This window comes from Tursiops truncatus, chromosome 9 (genome assembly GCF_011762595.2).
Source record: "Tursiops truncatus isolate mTurTru1 chromosome 9, mTurTru1.mat.Y, whole genome shotgun sequence".
NCBI classification, from domain to species: Eukaryota; Metazoa; Chordata; class Mammalia; order Artiodactyla; family Delphinidae; genus Tursiops; species Tursiops truncatus.
The window spans coordinates 102,684,165-102,704,295 of record NC_047042.1 but is presented as its reverse complement, the minus strand read 5'-3'; the positions used below and the strand labels follow the sequence as shown (position 1 = coordinate 102,704,295).

Genomic DNA, 20,131 nt, shown 5'->3' with positions numbered 1-20,131 from the left:
CGTCCGCATGTGGGCGTGCGCACACACAATCACACGGGCTGCACACAAGCGTGCACGCTCACAAGAACAGACTCGCACACATACGCGTGCAGGTGTGCACAGCCGTGGGCGTGCACAGTGGGCCGTACACACGTCTAGACGCCCAGCAGAGGTCTGCACAGGAGGAACTAGTGCTTCTCCGCTTACCCCTTGGGATGCTTTCGGCCACCCTCCCCACCGCCGCCCATTTCCCACTTCGGGCAGACGGCCATCAGGTCCTCTCATGAAAACTCCAGTATTTCCTCTACCTCTCGAGGATATTTTTAAGTTTTCCGAGAGACAGCGTTCTTGTATTGGAGAGAGGCTTGAATTAGGAACCGGAAAACTGTCCTGGAAAGCTGTCACGGGTGGGGCTCCTCAGGCAGTGGCACTGAGCAGGGTGGGCTAGGTCCAGCTCCCAGGTTGGTGTGCCACTCGGCCGGGGAGGAGCTGGGCTGCGATGCAGTCACAACAGTGGCCCCAGACGACCCCCTGGGGGCTCTGGAGCCGGGCTGGCCCCTTGGAGGTGCCCACGTTGCAGAGGGGGCGTGCAGATACCCTAACGCGGGTGCACAACTTTGGGGAATCTTTTGCTTGTGTCTTAGGTAACAACATTAGCAAAGCTCAGTGTGAGGCTGGGACAGATAACAAGGGTCGAATCAAGGTGTCATCGCCCCAGACACAAAAGGGCTTTATAGAGTGGGTTCTCCCCGGGGCTCAGCCTTAGGACATGGGAGTCACTGCCGTGTTCAGCCTCAGTCACATCTTGACAGATGTTCTGAGAGATCACATGGGTTTTAGCCACCCGCAGGGAACACGCTAAACGGCGTGAATGAATTTTGTAGTGGGCGACGGAGATGGTGAGATGCACAGGTGATTCTGAATGATAGTGTCAACATCACCGAGGGCCAAGAATTTAAATAGAGATCAGGCATAAGCCTTGCATGGAATTTAAAATAAACACTGGGACAGGGCGATCAATGAATACCCTCCGTAAGTCAGTCCCCACATCTCAGATGTGGGCAAGGAAGGAATTTGAAAGAGGCTATTTTCGTCGGCTGTCGCCAGTGGAGTAAACAGCACTGCAGAGTCCTGCAGGACTCAGCGGCTCACAGGAGGGAGCGTGTATTCTTCTGCTCCTGGACTCCCAGGTCAGCGGCAGTTCGGCTGCCCAGGGATGGGCTCAGCTGGGCGGCTGTGCTGTGGGGCAGGTGCAGGTCTGCATCACATGGGTTCCTCTGGAGCCCAGGCCACCGGGAGAGCCCAAGCTCTGAAGTAAGCCAGCCCTCTGCAAACACTTCATGTCCAAAGCTCAACGTCGAAGCAGCTCAACTCCAAAGCAGATGGGGAGGGAGAGTGAATATTTGCTGAAAAATAATCCTATCAACAGGCCGAGGCAGTGTTTTCTGTTGTTGTGACTTTTATTTCTGAGTTTGTGTCTTGTTTATGTTGAAATAAACATGAGGCGCCGGCACTCATGTCTCGACACGGCAGAGGTTGCCTCTCCTGTACCTGCTCTTTCTCTGAGGTCTCCTAGCCTTTTCTACCAGGGCTGCCACTGAGGTCTTTGTGCAAATTAGAGAAAGGCTCCCCCTCTGAGCAGTCATAGATTCATGAGTACAAACCTTGGTGAGTGGGTGGCAGCCTCCTGCAATTTAGAAAAATGTACCCCTTCCTCGAGGTGGATGCAGCTCTATGCCAGGAAAGAGAACTTGGCAAACAGAATACAAGCTGGGTTTTAACTCAACCACCTGAGGGAGCTGTCCTTGTGCCGTGAGCAACCTGCTCAACCGTACATGGCAGCCTCTTCTCCAGCCTCTTCTAGCTCTGCGCTAGCAAATAACATGAAATTACAGATGTAGGCCAACGGATGCTCTCTGAAAAGCGAGAAGGAAAAACCCCTCGCCGCTTTCAGTCTTCAGTAGTGTGTAAACACTTTATATTCTGGGGTGGAGGGATCACACAAGTCCACTCAAACATGTAGTTTTCTCTTACTAAGTTAGTAGAGATGAAAATGTAAATTTATTTGAGTTGGACAAGCATCACCCAGAATGATCTCAAAAGAGGGATGTGGGTGTAGGAATAGTGAACACGTGAGCCTTGAATATTTATTATACTGAGCAGATTACGAGAATGGTGCTAATGTCAACGTACCCAAATTGTGCTACGTCAGAACCTCAGAGGGTAGGGCGTGTGGCACGGCTCATTGGCTTTGAACGCAGATAAGCATCTGTACCAGAGACACATCACAAGTTCCTTAACCTCATTCTTAGCTTTGCCTTCTCAGTCCTCCAGCTAAATGCCCACATGGGCCCGCTTGCCTTTCAGAATTAAACCATAAGTAGTTATAACAACAGACATGCATCCTGTATCATCCCGGGGGCTGTGTGGGCGCAGCGCTTGCACTTCAATCTCCTTCCTCATTCTGGGTCGAGGCTCCTAGAGGGAGAAGTGGGAAAGGATGAGGATGCAGAGCAAGAGGTGAAAGTTCAAGGGCAGGGAGACTGTCTCTCTTCTCAGGACCGGGCTGGCACCAGAGTCAGGAGGAACAGGCCACCATCACTGGTGTCACGCACAGGGTTCCTGTTAGGTCGCTGGCCTGTGCCGCTCTGAAATGTTAACTGCATGTCTCACTGTCTCGTCGGCCTAACTCTCTGGGGTCCAGGTGGATGGGGGCTCACTGCCCTCTGAGGTCACTCTCTAACCCAAGACATCCGGAGCTGCAGAGGCGGGAAAGGAATAGGGGCAGCTCACACCCCACCAGCCTTGGGCCTGAGGTCCAAGTGGGTCGCTTTGCCCCAAGACCATTGGTCAGTGCTACTCTGCTTGGGAATTCCCTGCCAGTCCAGCGGTTAGGACTTTGCACTCTCAGTGCTGCGGTGCTGAGGGCCTGGGTTCAATCCCTGGTTGGGGAATTAAGATCCCACAAGCCTCGTGGTGCAGCAAAAAAAAAAAAAAAAAAAAAAAAAAGTGCTACTCCGCTGTCCCCGCCCTGCCTACCAGGGAGACTGGGAAATGCATGGGCGCAGCAGAATGTTTCAGGAGCACTGTGTCACCCCACAGCCCTCCTACCCAGCACTCGTCCTGTGCACTGGTGCCAGGTGTCCATCCCCGGAGCTCACTCCTTGGGAGCAGCCGTGCCCCCGCCTGCCCGGTGACCCGCTTTAAAATGCAGTTACTGCTAGACCGTAAATCTTGGGCCTGCCACGGCCAATGCGGTGGCTTCGGGACGTCACCTATGCCCTCTGTGCCTCACTGGTGGCTTCCCAGTAATAGGACTCCGCTCTCGGGACTGCTGTGCCTTCATCGTGGCTAGTGTTCGGGAAAGCTCCCGGCTGCTGCCGTGGGTGGTCAGGCTCAGGGCTCTGCAGGCCCGAAGTGGCCGGAGGATGCAAGCCGGGCAAGCCGGGACCAGCGAGGCCCCCGCACCTGCCCTCACGGCTGGTGGGTGGCCAGTCCTCTGAGACAGTGCAGGACGAGAGGCCTCCATCTAACACTTTTCCCCAAGTGTTTCAATCAAACAAGCTCCTGTTCTTCTCCACCTAACACAGAACCTAGAGCACACGGTGCTGTGTGTCGCAGGCCGGCTCTGTGCTTCCTCCTGTCCCGTCTTCTGTGCTGCTCCTCTGCCGTCTCACCAAGAGCGGCCAGTTTCCGCTTTGAGAGGCTCAGTCCTGACTCGACTGCTCCGCTGCACGTGAGCTAGACTCACATAGGGTTAGCAAGACAGTGAAAACATCGGCCACAGCAACAGGTACCAAGCACCCAGAGAGGCTCGGCTCCCCCTGGGCGCCCAGTGGGACCCCGACACTGCAGGGCCTCCTGCAGGGACGTCAGCGCTGCCTCCATCAGGACCCCAGTGACGATGCCTCCAGCGTCTCCTCTGTGCCAGGCGTGATTCTGTATCCCTCACGGTGCCAGCTCGTGGGGGTCTCCCCAGAGCCTGCAGGGTGGCTTCTCTCTTTCCTTCTCTCCAGGTTTCAGACGAGGAAACCAAGACCGCGAGGGGAAAGGAAGACTTGCAACAGAATAACCGTGCTCTGGGCAGCCCCCATGGGGGACGAAGCGCCTTTCTGTGAATTATTCTATGGGCGGGACAGCATCTCTCTGGATCACATGATGCTAAAGTCGAAGGCCGTGTCACGGAAGCCACAGACCAGCAGAGGAGCTGAGGGCAGGTGACTGGAGCACAATGACCTGCCGCACGCTGGCCGCCAGGGGGCTCCACTGCAGGGGCTTTACTGGGAGATGGCTTAAGAGAATCCGCATTACATGCGGAGTACTGGCTGCACTGGGCTGAAGAACATCGCCCCAAAGTCGTGTCCATTCATGAACCTGTGAATGTGACCTTGTTTGGAAATAGCATCTTTGCAGATGGGAGTGAAGATGAGGTCATACTGAACTTGGGTGGGCCCTAAATTCAATATAACTGGTGTCCTTATAAAAGGGGGAATTTGGACACAGACATGCATGCAGGGAGAAGGCCATGTGAGCACAGAGACAGAGATTGGAGTGATGTGTCTATAAGCCAAAGAACACCAGGGGTTGACGGTCTGAAGCTGGAGGAGGTGACAGACAGATCCCCTCCTGTAGCCCCAGAAGGAAGCAACCCTGCTGACACCTTGATTCCTGACTTCCAGTCTCCAGAAATCCCTACTGGTTCAAGCCCCCCGGTTTGCAGTGCTTGCTTGGGGCAGCCTAGGAAGCTGGTGCCCTGGCCCTTAGTGGGAACTCAACAAACGCTAGATACTGTCATTATTTAAGACAGAAAGACACAACGGACCAAATATCTGGGAACCCTGACTGCTGGAAGAGCTAGGAAGGAAGGGCTAGGATGTCTTCTAAGGAAACCACCAGCCAAAGTACACACACTCAAGGAGTTGAGAGAGACAGGAGGAGGGGTCTCCCAGGAAGGGTCTCCTCGGGCCGCCCTGGCTGCTAGCCACTGTGCTTTTTTCAGTCTCGCTTCCCTGGAATTCTGAAACTCATCATGTACCAGCTGTGGGTTTACAGTAACTGCAATGTGACGTAACTGGCTTCCTAACTTCAAGGGGACTTGAGAGAATTGTGGCAGAAATGGACATTCCTAAGTCCTGGAAACCAGAGGCAGTTTTGGGGGCGAAGGCTGCTGCCAGGCTGCCCATCCCCGAGTCGGCCTGCCAGTCGCCTCCCCTGGGGGACAGTGGGCCGACTGGGATCCAGAAGGGCAGAGGAGGGTCTTTGGAATGCAGGGATGCAATGCATTGCTTTAGTGTGAGTCAGGTTTTATGCCCGAGGCAGAGGGAATTCAAACACACACTAGAGCAGAAAGACAGAAATTGCCTTTTAGATGACTGCCACCAGCAATATCCGGCCGGCAGGTTCTACAGGGAAGTTTAACCTTCTGTAACCTTACAGTAAGCTCTCCAGCGCCAGCTCTCTCTCTCTCTTTCTCCCTCTCTCTCTCTCTCTCTCTCACACACACACACACACACACACACACACAGTCAGATATACAGATATACCTGCAATCATCTATAATTTTTACCATAATGGTTTTATCTGGGGTGGGGGCCCTACAGGCTGACGCCCTTCCTTCTTCTCTCTGCACCTAACATCTTACACATGCATACCTACACAACTCACACGTTCACATCTAACAGGAACTGAAACTTAGGCAGCCCCGAACCTGCAGGCTTCTTGCTCATCAGGGCAATACCGGATGTACAGTTGGAGCTCGGCAAATAATTAATAGTAATGAAAATTGACCTTGTAAAAATTAAAGTGAGAGGGCTGAGAGAAAGGAATTGGTTTGGTTGTCAAACCTCAGGCCTAAAGGGAAACAGACTGCTTTGGAGAACCTTTTAATTAATTTCAGAGTTTCCCTGTTTCTTTGGCAGATGAACTGAGTTCCTTTCTTGGCCATCAGGATATTTTGCAGACAGAGGGAGGGATGGGGAGAGTTGAGTGGTGTCGGGAATCATCCCATCTCGGGAGCCTCCGGAATTCCCTGCCCTCCCAGCAGAGAAAGCTCAAGATGGGGGTGATGCAGCCCAAAGAGGGGTTCGTTTTGTAAGTTTACTTTTACTACCTCTGAATAAACCAGGAGGTCCACCTCATTTATAGCTAAAATAAAAATGGACCTCTACCGTCTGACCAAGTTCAGCCACTGAGCCGCAGCATTAACTTGTATTCTAACAAGATTAAAATATATTTGTCCCGGGGATTAGCATACTTAAGTCCCCTTTCCCCTTTTGAGCGGTAGCAGGGCACTTTGATCTGCCTTGCGTGGCAAGAGCGCGGCTTGGGCCCAGCTATCCGACTGCCAAGTGTGAAATCGGCCTGATGTCATCCTCATTCTTCATCGTTTACATCTTCCACCAGTTTAATTATATTTCCGCCACAAAGCTCTGGCGCCTCATTGCATATTCGAGTTTGACTAGGAAGCATTTAAAAAAAAAATAGGTGCGAATGAAATACCCCTGTAGGGGGAAGGGAGGGGTCTGCAAATCTCATGGTGCAAAGGCAACGAGCCCCGGCCCTCGGGTTGCCCCAGGGACGTTCTCACCTGCATGGAAATGTGCGTCCGTCCCGGCCCGCTCTGTGCTGGGCCCAGCGCCCTCATTTGGTGCCGGGCACAAAGGCCATTGTCACGCCCGTGCGTTGCGTTTGGGGCTGTTTGGCTTGTGACTCCGGCGGGTTTGTATTACATCCATCCTCTGCCGCGTTGGTTTTGTTTCCTTGGGGCTCGGAGTCCACACGGCGCGCTCCTGTCGCTGTGTAAAAGCCATCTTCCTCACGGCGGCGAGTGAGCTTTGAGGCAGTGAATCGCCCACTTTGAGGCAGTGTGCAACCGCCACAAAAAACTGTAGGGCGCGCTCAATGCCCAAAGGGGACGTGTCTGGCTGACCTTTGATCACCTCAAAGGAATCAGACAGTTTAACTCTCCAACCAGACGCGGTACTCTGGCCCTCCAGCCCTTCGCAAATTCCCCAGAACTGCCGGGAAAGCCAGGCTGCCGGCCGAGTAGGCCTTGGTATCCCAGTGGGGCACCTCCCGATACCTCAACCCCAGGGCCACCAGAGCCTCCCGGATGCCTTGCAAGGGGAGGGCGGGGGAGGGGATCCGTGGCCGGGCCGAGGTCCTGCGGGCACCCCTCCGAGGGCACTGGTGTTGGGGAGAGGAAGCAAACCACCTGCCGGCGTGCCTGGGTTTTGACCTTCACCCCAGCCCACCCGGCTCTATTCACACCCTGCTAGTGTGTCTCAGAGAGCCGGCACTCTCCAAGGGTCGCCCGTCAGGGACGCTGGGTGTCACTTCCACATACAAGCCGGACAGAACAGAAATGCAGGTCGGCGTTCTGAGCCTTCGGGAGCAGGGCAGCACTGGGAAATGCGCTGCTCTCGGACAGCCCCCTTCGTCTGAGATTTCCCCGGGTCTCCCCCTTCCTCCGTGGGGTATACACAGGTAAAAACAATAAGTAGACGGAGTTGATGTTCACGTTCTCGATGTGGGGAGAACAAAGCGGCAACTCTACGTTTTTTAAAAGGTGCAGATTTAGGACCATTTTTATTTTAAATCATCAGACTTGTTAAAATGGGAGGTTAACCGCACACTGCTTCTTCAGTTGAATGATATAATTATAAAATTATCTCCACATAATTACCTCAGGATTATGTTTCATTCTGGTTAGCATGTAATCAAAGCCTGTTATGCTTTTAGCTATAGGAACAGCAATTAATTTCAAAGCGGTACTTAGACCCTTTAGTATTTCGACAAAATAGCTCATCATGTCACGAGGAGGCCGTCTGGCTTTCGCAGGAAGAGCCGTGGGTGGGGCGGGTGTGATGCACCGGGGACGCGGGCTGGACACACTGCAGGGGGCAGCCTCGCGCCCAGCCCTCCACGTCCGGGTGGGTGCCCACCGCCTGGGCTGCGAGTCAGCTGTGTCTCACGGCCATGAGGCTCCCTGCTCAGTGCGGCAATTATCGATTGGAATGGAACATGGAGTGGCAGGTAAAGTTACTGAGCTTCTACAGAAACCCAAGGCGCAGCACCTTGCTCCGTTTTTGGAAAAGCCTGGGGAAAAGATCCTGATATGAATACGGGTGCCTGTTTTCAAGCCCTGTGATTACAAAGTGCACGCGTAGCAGTGTTTCAAAAGGGAAGGGGGCTCATGATTCCAGAAAGTGCTAACTGCAGTCCTGCGTCTACTGGTGGGACTGTTTTCTGTTCTCCTTCAGCTCCCACCACTGCTCCACTTTTTATAACCATGTGAATATCATCTCTCCTATTTCACGGTCTCCCCCCTGTCCCGTTTCCCCTAACAACTATATAGATGCTGCACGGGATGGTAGTAGCGAGGAATGTGTAGGCACTTTACCAAAAACAGGCCCTGGGCTGGCTGGGACCCACGTGAGCTGAGCACAACTTTCCCCCCGCAGAGCGAGAGTGCCACCACCCAAGTAGCAGCCCTGTTCTGTACCAGGAGCTTTCTGTCCATTTCCCCACAGAAACCCCTCACAGGAAACCTATTAGGTAGGTGTTCTTTCTGCTTGAAGCACGAATGATTGGGCTGTGGGGCTGGTAAGTAACACAGTCGAACGCAGGGCTGCGTGGTCACAAAACGCTGCCCTTTCCTCGCCCTGCACTTCATTCAGTGCGAAGTGCTGTTATATAAATATCTGCATGAAAAATGTGCCACTTGAGCCGTCTGCAAGCTGATGTGAGGGACCCTGAACCCTGGGGCATCTGAAAGCAAGCTCAGCCTAATGCTTTCTTAGCGGGCTTCAGTCTTGTCCCAAACAAATAGATGTTTGGAAGCCGGCATGTCCATCATTCATTCCCGAGACTGAAATCTGTCCAATTTTCACCCAGATGTTTTGGCACTGCAGGGCATAATCTGAGACTTAAAACGACAGCCACTGAGTTACAATGGAAATGGTTTATCCGGGCACCTTACTCGCAGCAACAGAGTAATGGTATTAGCCTTGGCAGCAATAAATTCTGCCAAAGGCTGGGTGACTCTGCTGTGTCCCCTACTGCCTGAATCTGAAGAAACGCCAGCTTTCCAGATTCATATTTTGTTGGTGGGAGTGTGAGAGACAAAATCCTCAGGAGAAAGTTGTGGCCTGAAGGGAAAACTCAGACGCGCATGCCATGGCCACGCAATGACGCCAGAGGGCAGGGGCCGGGGTCCTGGCGAAGTTGGAGGGAAGCGGCCAGTCTGCTGCCGGGAGGGGCCGCAGACACAGGAACCCGGCAGCAACTCCTCGCGGCACGCTAGGCAGCTGGAGCCTGTGATTACCCATCCAAAGAGGAGAGAAAAGCGGAGGAAGAAAAGGAAGTTAGCGGAGGGGGTAGAGGTTGGGGGAGGAGGAGGGCAAACCCCGGCGCAGAGCCTGACAGTCCTCTTCCAGACAAAGGACTTGGCGGGAGGAGAGAACCCCGAACGCGCCGGCTGAAAGGCGGTCGGAGGCCCCTTCCGCCGGCAGCGCGCTCGGGCCGCGCGGCCAAGTTTCACAGCTCGACAGATGGGGCTGAGCGGCGGCCCGCCCCGATCCTTCCAGACGGTCCGCGCACGCAGTGACCCCCACCCTCCCTCGGCCCACGGAGGACCCTGGGCGGTGTCAGGGTCCCTCCCACCCGCGTTCCCACCCCGAGCCCCTCCGCGGAGGAGAAAGCGCCGCAGGCCCGCCGCGCGCGCGGCCCACTGGGACCCTCAGCTCTTCTTCCCTCCCGGATCTCCGGGGAGACTGGGGCGGGGGGTGATGGGGCGGGGTGGGGGGGCTTCTCTGGGACGCCTTCCAGGCTGAGGGGGTGAAAAGGCGGCCAGGGAGGCAGATCTCGGCCACTCTTTGTTCCGGGCAAAGCGCGGGGCTCAGCCCTGGAAGGAGGGGTGGGGCAGGACAGCCAATGGGGCGAGTCCGGGGCTCCGGCCCCAGGATTCCCCCTTCACGGAACACCGGTCCTGGCGTTCCCCGGGGACACGGAGGGCCTAGGGCTTTGGGGACAGCCTACCTCCACCCGCAGGTGTTGCCCAGGCCTGGCAAGGGCCTGGGGCTGGGCTCCGCGAAGGGCAGCAAGCCCGGGCCACACTTGTTCCCGAGACTCTGGTCGTTTCCCCCAGCCCCATCTTGGGGGGCTCCCCACACCCCTCTGCGGGGATTGGGCCCAAGCCGGAGAGGTGGCCAGTCACCCTGGCGGCTGAGCAGGAGGCTAATAACAACAACAGCGATAATAATAACGCGGTCATCGTCAGTGTCAGCAGCCAGGCCCTGCGCGAGGCCAACCACGCTTGATCAAATCTCGTAATTAGGAGTCACTTTAATGAATGTTATTACATTTCAGGTATTTCAAGACTGGCCTTTTATTTTCTGCGGGCGGGGATCATAAGTAGAATGAAGTATACGAGATTATTAATAAAAACATGAAGGGTCTACGAGGGGCTCGCGCGGCCCGGCTCACGAAGTGCGCCCTGGAGCTCAGGGCTCCGGCACCGCGAAGGGGGCCCGCGGGGTCAGGGGACTCAGCGCTGCGTCCCGCCTGCGACCGCCCGTCTCCCGCCACCCCATCTCCCCCCCAACCCGCCTCCTCTTCCTGGAGGCCTCTTCCTCGGCTCTGATAAGAAGGAGAGGCGCTGAAAGGAGGTCCCCACCCCGAGGCCCGGCTTGGGGCTGCAGTGCGTGCGTGTAGGCAGGGTCGGGGTGCGGGGCGGGGGGGGGGGTCTGTCTCCCCGAGGCCTTGGTCGCCAGCCGCTATTAACCTCCCAGAGCGCGGCCGTTTTCGGAGGAGCCGGGACCTTCCCGGGGGCGCTTGGGGAGCTGCCCGGGCGGGCAGAGACCGGAGAGGTCGGATATTAAACAAGCGGGAGACAGAATGACTTTTAGCCGCGCCGGAGCGAGCAAACGCGGCCTCCCGGCCGGCCCCGCACGGCCTGCGAGCGTACTTGCATACATAGTGCCTGGTGTTTGCTGTGCACGCTGTTCGCCCGGGCACACCTGTACCGAGCGGTCCCGAAGCCCCACGGATTTGCCCTTTTCACTCAAGGGAAAACAGAAAAGGTGGACCTCCTTGGAGATCAGACTGGGGGCTCCTCCCTTGTCTCCCCTAAAGAAAGCGCTTGGCCGTTTACTTTGGGCGACCTTCACACCTGTGTTGACCCGCAGATGCTGACGCCAGCACGAGGGTCGGGCGCTACTTCTTCGACCCCTTTTGGCAGCCGGAGGAGGAAGGCTCTCTAAGCGCCAAGGAACCCTGCTCCGCAGGCCTGGGGGTGGCCGCGGCTGTCCTCCCCACCCCCGTCCCCGGGCTCCCAGGCCTCAGCCTGGTCTCTACCCGACTAAGGAGGACTGTGGACACAGCTCTGCCTGGGCCTGGTAGGGACACAACCAGGCCTGGGGGCGGGGGCCGTTCAGCTCCAAGGAGCAAGGACTCCTTTACAAAGGAACTTTCCTCGGAGGGACATTTAGGAAAACGGCCTCCTGCGGGGGCAACGACCTGGTGGGGGCCCAGCCCGGTGCGTCACAGGTGCTGCAGCCCGGGTCCAAATCCGAGACATATAGAACCATCTGTGGTGGTCCAGGTGGAACCGAGTGGCAGCTGGACTTCAGAAAGTGTGGCCTTCCCTTTCGGCCTGACTCTGGCCTCCACTAGCTCTTAGTGAAAGTGGCTGGCGAGCACTGAAGTGGATCTCCATGAGTTACGAGTTTAGACTGTAGCTGTTGAATTTTAAAAATGTAATAAACACAGGAGCAAAACCAGAATCTCAGCGTTTGGAAGGTCTGAGAGTTCATTTAGTCCAATCCCCTACCGGAAGGGGGGAAGAAAAGTCGTATGCCATTGTAGGCCTAGTGTCTGCTTGCATGCCTCTGAGGACGGGGAACTCATTACCTTACAGAACCATACATAGCCCCTTAACAGTGCTATGATTTGCCAACAGATTAAAAAACAAAACCCCAAAATGACTGCTTAATGTTGCTATGTTGTCTTTTTATTAAAAAGAGAGGGAGAGAGAGGCCAATCGGGTAATAGAAGTTGTGCTAGTGGGGTTTTATTTTGTCTTTAGGAACCCCCAGATCTGTGCAGGGGTGGGGTGGTGGCTAGGGAAGATGCTGGGGATGGTTGGCGTGATCCCGCCCCATTAATGCTCCAGGGAGCTGGAGCTCTGGAGCCTCCGCAGTGAGGAACTTGTCTTTGCAAAACCTGGGAGCCCCTCAGCTCCTGCCAGGAGGCCCAGCGTCCTTCCTCTTGGGAAGCCGGTGTGGAACTGAAAGGCCTAAAAGGTCGCCTTTGGAACAGATGATCCTCTCTAGTCTCTGAGCTTCTTTTTCTGGGAGAATAAAGCTTTTTTAAGCCAAGAAAGTTTGGAAATAGGGCAGTTGGGTGCTGTCCTGCGTGGCCAAGTGGGTTGTGGGTCCCGAGATGGAAAATCCCAACCGCTTCCAGCAGAGGCATCCGGTCAGCTCCGGCAAAGCCGGTCCTTTCCAGGCATCTGCCTTGGGATGTTGTCCACGTCCATTGCTTTGGGGGTAAAGACAACAACCAAACGTAAAAGGGGAGAGCCTCTTTGTCTCAGGTCAACTAATAGTTCCTCTCCCCAGCGGGTGAGCGCCTCTGTCCAGCTGAGGAGCAGCCAGGGGGACGGAGACCTGTTGAGTCCTGCAAGATTTTAAATATTTATTCAACGGAAAAGCACCGTACTTTGGAACACTTCCTTCTGGTAAAAGAAATGTGTACTTAAATTACTTTGGTTGTTCTGTATTCACACGAGCCATCCAAAGTGTCTTCATTATTTTAAAAAAAAATTACGCTTCTGGCTACGAAGGTAGGTATGTGCACACCTGCTGGCAGAGGCGAGCACCTGAGCACCGGGGACGATGCCCAGGGTAGTGTGGCTGGACTCAGAAACACACTTAAAAAAAAAACTAGTCATTACACCTTGGACATCCAATATTTTACAATAAAGCGGTTTTTTTTATTTAATGTAACTTTCAAGAATTTAAACACACAAAAATGCAGGGGGAATGTTCACAATTTTGATAACCACAGTTGTAAATAGAAACATTCATTTCTTATAAGATTATAAATATTTACTACTGGAACAGTAAAACGCACATGTTTTATAAACTAAAAGCTAAAAAATAAAAAAATAAAAACCCAAAAAACTTTGCTTCCTGCTAACAAGGCATATCATTTCATGGAGTTTCCTAAGCAGCAGATGGTTATTCACAGAATTTTAAATTACAACTTTTGCTTTTATAGTTTTTGTTTTAAAAAGGTTTACATTAGTATGTACAAAGTGAAACTATTATCGCAGTGAAATAAAGAGGTTTAAGGCAAAGAGAGAAGTTCACTCTCAGTCCTCAGGGGCAGAGCCATGACTCCTGGCTCAGCCACGCCCCCTGGGCTGTCCCAGTGCAGACGGACATTCGGACACAATTCTTTTTCCATACACTAAACAGAAGACAGTGTGGAGTTATACATATAGATATAGATAATGTGTTTATATATATGTACTTAATGGGGATATATTGAATATATTTAATTTACACTGTACCACACCTTCAAAAAAATAAAATGTATATTTTAAAAAAACAAGAAAAGACAAAAAGTGATAAGAAATGATTATTTACACATTTTCTTCCTTCCTCTAGATCCTGGAGAATTCTGAGTTCCTTTAAAAGTCAAGGTAGCCACATGTTCCAGAATTGTGGACTCTTACACGTCTGCTTGTGTGTGTGTATATGAGCATATATATACACGTACACGCACACACACACACACACACATATATTTACCTTGAAAGAATGCTCTATAGCAGAAGCGGCCACTTTACAAAAAAAAGAAAAAAGGAAAGAAAAGAAAAGAAAGAAAGAGAAGAAAAAAGGAAGGGAGGAAATGCCAGTTCCCTCTCCAGGCCTCTGCCGGCCAGAGACGAGGCAGTGGACCTCGGCCGCGTTTCTGGGGCCCACGCGGCCCCTGGGCAGCTGACGGAGCCGCCGGGGAGTCTCTGGGCCCAGGCCCGGAGGGGTGGGGCGGCCTCACCGCCCGCGGGCTTCCGGCCACATACCCGGCCCCTCGGCCCTGAGCGCCGGAGCGGGTGCCCGGAGGTGGGAGGCGCGCAGCTGGACTGGGGACAGAGACACAGACGCAGACGGAAGCACGCAGGGAGGCGCGGGCCAGGCCTCGGCGAGGAGGGGGACCGGAGGACCGGGAGGGAAGGCAGGAGGCGGGGACGGGGGAGCCGGCCGTGGGCCCCTCGGCCCAGGCAGCCCGGCACGTCCAGGCGCGATGCGGGAGAGGGCGGGGGTGGGGGGGTGGGGGGTGGGGGCCGAGCCTCCAGCCGCCGCCCCGCCAGGGCCCTTTCGCCGCCGACTGCCGGACGGCGAGGCCGAGGCCGGGGATGCGGCCCCTCCTGCTGCCCTCACCAAGCCCACACGAACAAAGTGGCAGAACTCATAGACCAAGTAGGAGCTATTTATTCGGTTCACAGTCGTGTGAAATGCAGCAATAAAAATCTTTGGACTTCAGCAAGTTGTTTTAATTTTTTTCTTCTTTTGAAATTAAAAAAAAGAAAAAAAGTGTCCGATGTCCCATAATGGAACTTAGGGGATTAAAAAAGATGAAACCCTACGCAGCCTCCTTCGCAAAAAAAAAAAAATCGTAAAATTAGCATAATCTCATAAACATAAGAAAACTCAAAAAATATTTTATAGTCAGATATTTTGGATTTTACACCTCCTGTAAATTATATATACAGAGAATATTGCAGAACCATAGCTAATACACGGTATTTTCACTATTAATGCTGGTATAATCTTTATACACTGGCCCTTTATTTATGATTTGAAATTATTGCATTGTTTAGCTCGGACTGAGACTGGGCTTGGAGCCCACCCCCTACTCACTGTCCGACTTGCCCTCCTTGGCGGTGGTGGAGTGGTTGTACAGGCCCTGCGCCATGAGGTGCACGGCCAGCGTGTTCTTGTTGCCCGTGGCCTTCTTGATCTTGGCGCGCTTGTTCTGGAACCAAATCTTGATCTGTGACTCGTTGAGGCTGAGCTCCTGGGCCAGGCTCTGGCGCCGCTGCTCCGTCAGGTACCTGTTGGTCTGGAACTCGGCCTTGAGCCTCTGCAGTTGCTCCGCCGTGAAGGCCGTGCGGGGCCGCTTGTCCTCTTTGTTGGGGTTCTTCTTCTTTGGTTTGCGAGACCTGGGACCTAGATAGGCATGGCGGACACAGAGAACCCGGGTGAGGAGGGCTGCAGGCCTGCCTTCTTACTCAGGGGTGGGTCACCCATGGGCACGGAAGGATGCAGAAGCCGGGAGGGAGGCGGCTGCCCAGGTCCAGCTGGAGGAAAGCTGGCCTGGACTTGAGATGGGACGGGGCGGAGCTCCCACCCACCTCCAGGACCCTCCCCTGGGGAGCGAGGAGGTGGCCCAGGGAGTCTGCAGGAGGGACTGTGAGTGCGGGTGAAGGGCAGGCTTAGCAGAAAGGGCTCCGGATGAAAGGAGAACTCCTGCAGGAAAGCGAAAAACCACAACTTTGTGGCCAGGCTTCTTCTAGCCCTTTCTGAGGTTCTGTCCAGGAATAAGGACAGGACGGGGGTAGGTGCTGGAAGAGAGGTGAGGGGGAAAGATCGGGGCGGGGCAGCCAGAGTAGCAGGAAGAGCCCTGGGGGGTGTAAAGGGACTCCCACAGGGAACACCCCCAGGTCCTAAGGGCCGGGGGTGCAGGGGCAGGTGGGCCCCGAGAACAGGAGGGGCCCAGACGTCTGCCTCCCCACGGGAAGGCGCCCACATGTCCTTGCCTGCGTGGGGCTGGAGCACTGAGCTTCCTACCCCTTCACCACACCAGGTCTCCCCAGTCCCCTGTCCAGGAGAGGGGGCACGGCGCACGGTCGGGAGCGGAGGCCGCTGGGGGCTCGGGTGACCTTGGACAGAGGTTCACACTTCTGACCCCTCACACCTCCTCCGCTGGGACACCCCACAGCACTTGAGGTTGGCTTGGGATAGAGGTGGTAAGGCTCTCAGGACCTGGCCATGAGAAAAGGCCTGAGAAAGGAGAGCAGAGGGAAGGGGGCCAAGTGCGTTCTTTTCGTTGGTTTCAGAAGGTGGGCCCCGCGAGCATGTCTGTGAGGTAAGAGGCCTTTGCAGGAGGGAGTCACGGCTGCACGCCTGGGGTTCTTAATCTGTGAAGTGTGTGAATTGACTCTGGGGGGCTCCTGGCCCCAGCTTCTTCCGAGGCACCCTCGGTGGGAGGCTGGAGAAGGCTAGACCTCGGGCAGCCGAAGCACCCAGGTCCCCGCCCCTCGCCCCCCGCCCCTCCGCAGGGTCAAGGGGCTGCCGGGCCACGCAGCGCAGCGCTGGCGGAGGGATCCAGCTGCGAGCCGCCCCGGAGGCACCCGGACCCGGACCAGGACGGTGGGTTCGGTCCTCAGCTCGCGCGGAGCGAGGGGTCTGGGACGGTCCGCAGGCCCAGGAGGCGCCGAGCCCCCCCTCCCCCGCCCACCGAGCCGCGTCCTCCCTCTGCGGGAGGCACGATCGGAAAGAGGGGGCCGTGCGCGCTGGCGAGGGGGCGCCAAGGGCTGATTCGGCTCACACTCCGGGCCTTTTAGCTTCCAGAGCACGCCCGCGCTCACACCCACCCACGCGCACTGCCCCACGCGCGCGCACACTCACGGTCCCGTTGCACCCACGCCGAGGGCACCGGCTCCTCGCCCAGACGCCTGGCTCTTACCGGGGGGGTGCGGATCCGGGGCGGCGGCCAGCGTCCCTGGCGCGCCAAGGAGGAAGGTGGTGTCTCGGCGAGGCCTCGACAGGCCCCGGGCGGCCCCGCGCCTGCTCGGACCCCCACCGAAGCCTCGCGTAGCGGAGCCGCTTCTCCGTCTCCACTCCCGCCTTCCCCACCCTCCCAAACTCCTCTGGTCCTGGGGCGCTCGCACACAACGAATCAGCCCACAAAAGATACACACCATTTCACGCAAAGAAAATCTTCCTAAAATCAGAATTTTTAGTTCCTTTTCTTTCTTGATTTTCTTTCAAACCGCAAACACTTATGGAGTCTCGCAAACAGGACCAAACCTCCGCAAGAAAACTCTGCGTTGCTGCTTTCTTAAACGCCAAGAAACAAATCTTGTCTTACGGGTTTTTTGTTTTTTTTAAAGTCCAGGAAGACCAGCCGCCGAGCCAGGCCTGGCTGCCGGGCTCCCGCGGGCCACTGGGGCCTGGCGCGGCCGCGACTTCGGCGCCGCACAAAGCCGGGCCGAGGCTCCTCGCCGGCCGCATTGTGAGCCTATATGTTAATTAAATATTAACAAAGGAGAGAGGCGAGAACAATGGAGCAAATTTCAGATCTAGCTGGAGAAATCTGGATTTCATCAGAGATATACACACCATCTCTGCGGGAAGGCGGCCAAGGGGTGACTTAGTTGTGCTGTGAACTGGGTAAACAACCCCCGCAAAACAGTTGAGGGCTGGGGGGGAAAAGGGGGTCCGGCCTGCGCTGCCGGCTCGGGGACAAATGGAGTCTGCGCCTAATGGCGGTTCGCAGCCGCAGACCCGCATTTAATGCGGCTGATGATTTCTACAGGGGCATGGACTTAGCTTTTAAAAATCCCGGATCTATGAAAAATACGCCCAGAAGCTCTGCACACCCTCACGGGCTCCCGCCACATTTCCTCTGAAATCTGCTCCTTTCCTACGCAAAGCTGCCCCAGGAAAGCTCTGGGAAAGGTCCTTTCCATTTGGGGATTGCAGGCCTCCCTCCTCCAAGCTGTGTGCGCGCCGGCTCGGCAATCAAACCAGGCACGGGGCAAAGGGCGCCTCTGTTTCCATCCCTTCCCTCCGCGGATCCCCCCAGATCCCCTCATCAACCCCAGCGGAGGAAGAGCAGACAGCCTTGCTTTCTTCCCCGGCCACATCTGGGATAACTGGGTCGTAGAATGAGTCTAGGTCTGCGGTGGGCTGGGCGTGGGTCCCGGGTCTGGACTGAGTTGGAAGAACGCGGAGAAGGAGTAGAGAGTGTGAGCTTCCGGGCCTGTCTGCCAGCCACCCCGTTCCCACCAAATAAACTCCAGCCAAGGGACGGATGGGCTAGGGGCTGCAAGGAGAGGCCCAAAAGGCAAGAGAGAAAGGAGGTCCTGTGCTTTTGCTGTTCTACGAAATCTGTACCCCCTTGTCAATCAGTCCTGTCCCCTCTTCTCCTGGCCGCTGCCGGGATCAGCGTCAGCCGCAAACAATGTCGCTGTGTGTACGTCTTTGTGTTGGGAGACAGGGATCCTGGTGTCTTCTTCCTCCGGGTAAGTTCCCGCGCCAGCGCTTCCCCGCAACCCCACGGGCGTCCCCACGGCGGGCCAGGACATGGGTCCCCAGGACTCACCTGAAGAAGGTCGGTCCGAGTAGCGCGTGCAGTAGACCCAAGCCGGCCAAAGCATGGGCTGCGCACCCAGGTTGGCGCTGGCCTGCGAACTGTCCGAGTCCGAGCTCACAGACAGGTCGCCGCCGCCCAAGCCGCGGGCCTTGAGCGCCCCGTCCAGGGGGCCCCCGGGGTCTCCGCCTTTCTTGGCGCCGCTGTGCAGCGAGAGCGCCTTGGAGCCGCCTTCGCCGTCACCCGAAGAGTCGCCGCCGCCACCGCCGGGCAGCGGTCCGCCCGCACCCGGCGCACCCGGCGCGTTCTGCCGGGGCTCCCGGCTCGACCCCAGGAGCTGCTCGGCGCCGCCCGCGCCGCCGCTTCCCTCCGCGCCGCCCGCGCCGCCTTCGCCGCCGCCTCCGCCGTCTCTGCCTCTTCCGGAGCCGGCACAGCACGTCCCCGCGTCCTTTCTCCGGCCGAACTCGGGCCGCAGGATGTTGTCGATGAAGAAGTTGGTAATGCGGTGTGGATGCTGGTGGTTGCCCGGCGCCTGCAGGACCGCGGGCAGCATCAGAGCCCGCCGGCGGCCAGTGTCCGCGTCGCCCGGGCTGCTGCCGCCGCCGCCCGAGCCGCCGCTGGGGCTGGATTCCGGCTGCCGCTGCCCCTCCACCGCCACCGCCGCCGCCGCTTCGCTGGGCTTGGGGTCATTCTCCTCCATGCTGTTGGCAACAAATCCCAAATCGCTTCTCCGGGGAGTCCCTCCAATCAGCCCTCGCTCGGCCCGCTCGCTCTGCACGCGGAGACTCTCGCGGCCAGCCCGTGCCCCTACCCCGCCGAGTCTTCCGAGGGCGTGCGCGGCGGCCACAGCCAGGGCTGGGCTCCTACAAGTCGCCGGCCGCGCTCAGAGCGAAGCCACGTTCCAATCCACGAGTTGAGTTAGAAAATACCAAGAGTCGCCCCGCGCCCAGATGCCGGGAGATTCAAAAGAGTCCGGTCCTCGTCTTCGCAGCGCACCCGGGCGCTAGACAGTCACAATGGTCCAGCGTGGACCCGGGGCGCCTCCGGGCTCCGCGCTCCTCTCCACGTCCGGCTGCCTCCGTTCCGGCGCTGCCGCGGCGGCCGCCCGGGACTAGAACTCCGCGCATGCAGGCAGCGCGCTCCCCCGCGCTCACGCCCGCCGGGGCCCACTCGGGCCGCCGCCGCCGCCCGGCCGCCCCCGCCCGCGCGCCCCGGCCGGCCCTCGAGGGTGCGGGGCGCGAGCGGTCAGCGCGCCCGCCGCCGCCAGCACGCACATGGAGGCCCGCGGGCCTGCGCTGCGCTCCGCCGGCCTCGGGGCCCCCTCCGCGCGGCCGCCGCCCCGCTGCGGACCGGGGCGCCCCACCGGCGTGCGGCCGCGCCCCCGCCGAGCCCCGCCGAGCCCCGCGGCCCGAGTCGCATGGGTGAGCGGCGGGAGGCGCGGGCACGGCCGGGCCGGGCCGGGCTGGGCCGCCCGCGCTCCCTCGCCGTCTGCGCGCCCTCGCCGCCTCGGCCTCCGCGCGGCTCGGAAATTTCCAGGCCACTCAGCGCAACCCGAGACACTTTGACTCTGGATTTTTGTTCTTATTTCTAACAGAGCCCCCTCAAGTGACGTCGCGGGCCGGTCTCCTGGACACGTGCCTCGGGCCAATGGTCGCGGCGCCGCGCGCCCACGTGACGCGCCGGCGGCCGCTCGGTGACAGGAGCCTCCCGCCCCCCCTCCCCCGCCGTCTCCGCCCCTCCCCCCCTTAAAGCGGCAGCGTCCTGGCGT

The 20,131-nt window shown here is 57.2% G+C and overlaps 1 protein-coding gene across 1 annotated transcript; it reads right to left on the bottom strand.

Moving 5' to 3' along the window:
* Nucleotides 1–14,329: 14,329 nt before the first annotated feature.
* On the bottom strand, nucleotides 14,330–19,503 carry EN2 (engrailed homeobox 2). The gene is made up of 2 exons (XM_033862738.2): nucleotides 18,376–19,503; nucleotides 14,330–15,215 (listed from the first exon to the last, which is right to left on the bottom strand). Exons 1-2 carry the CDS (start codon nucleotides 19,061–19,063, stop codon nucleotides 14,899–14,901), a joined length of 1,005 nt encoding a protein of 334 aa, XP_033718629.1. The 5' UTR covers nucleotides 19,064–19,503; the 3' UTR covers nucleotides 14,330–14,898.
* Nucleotides 19,504–20,131: the final 628 nt, after the last annotated feature.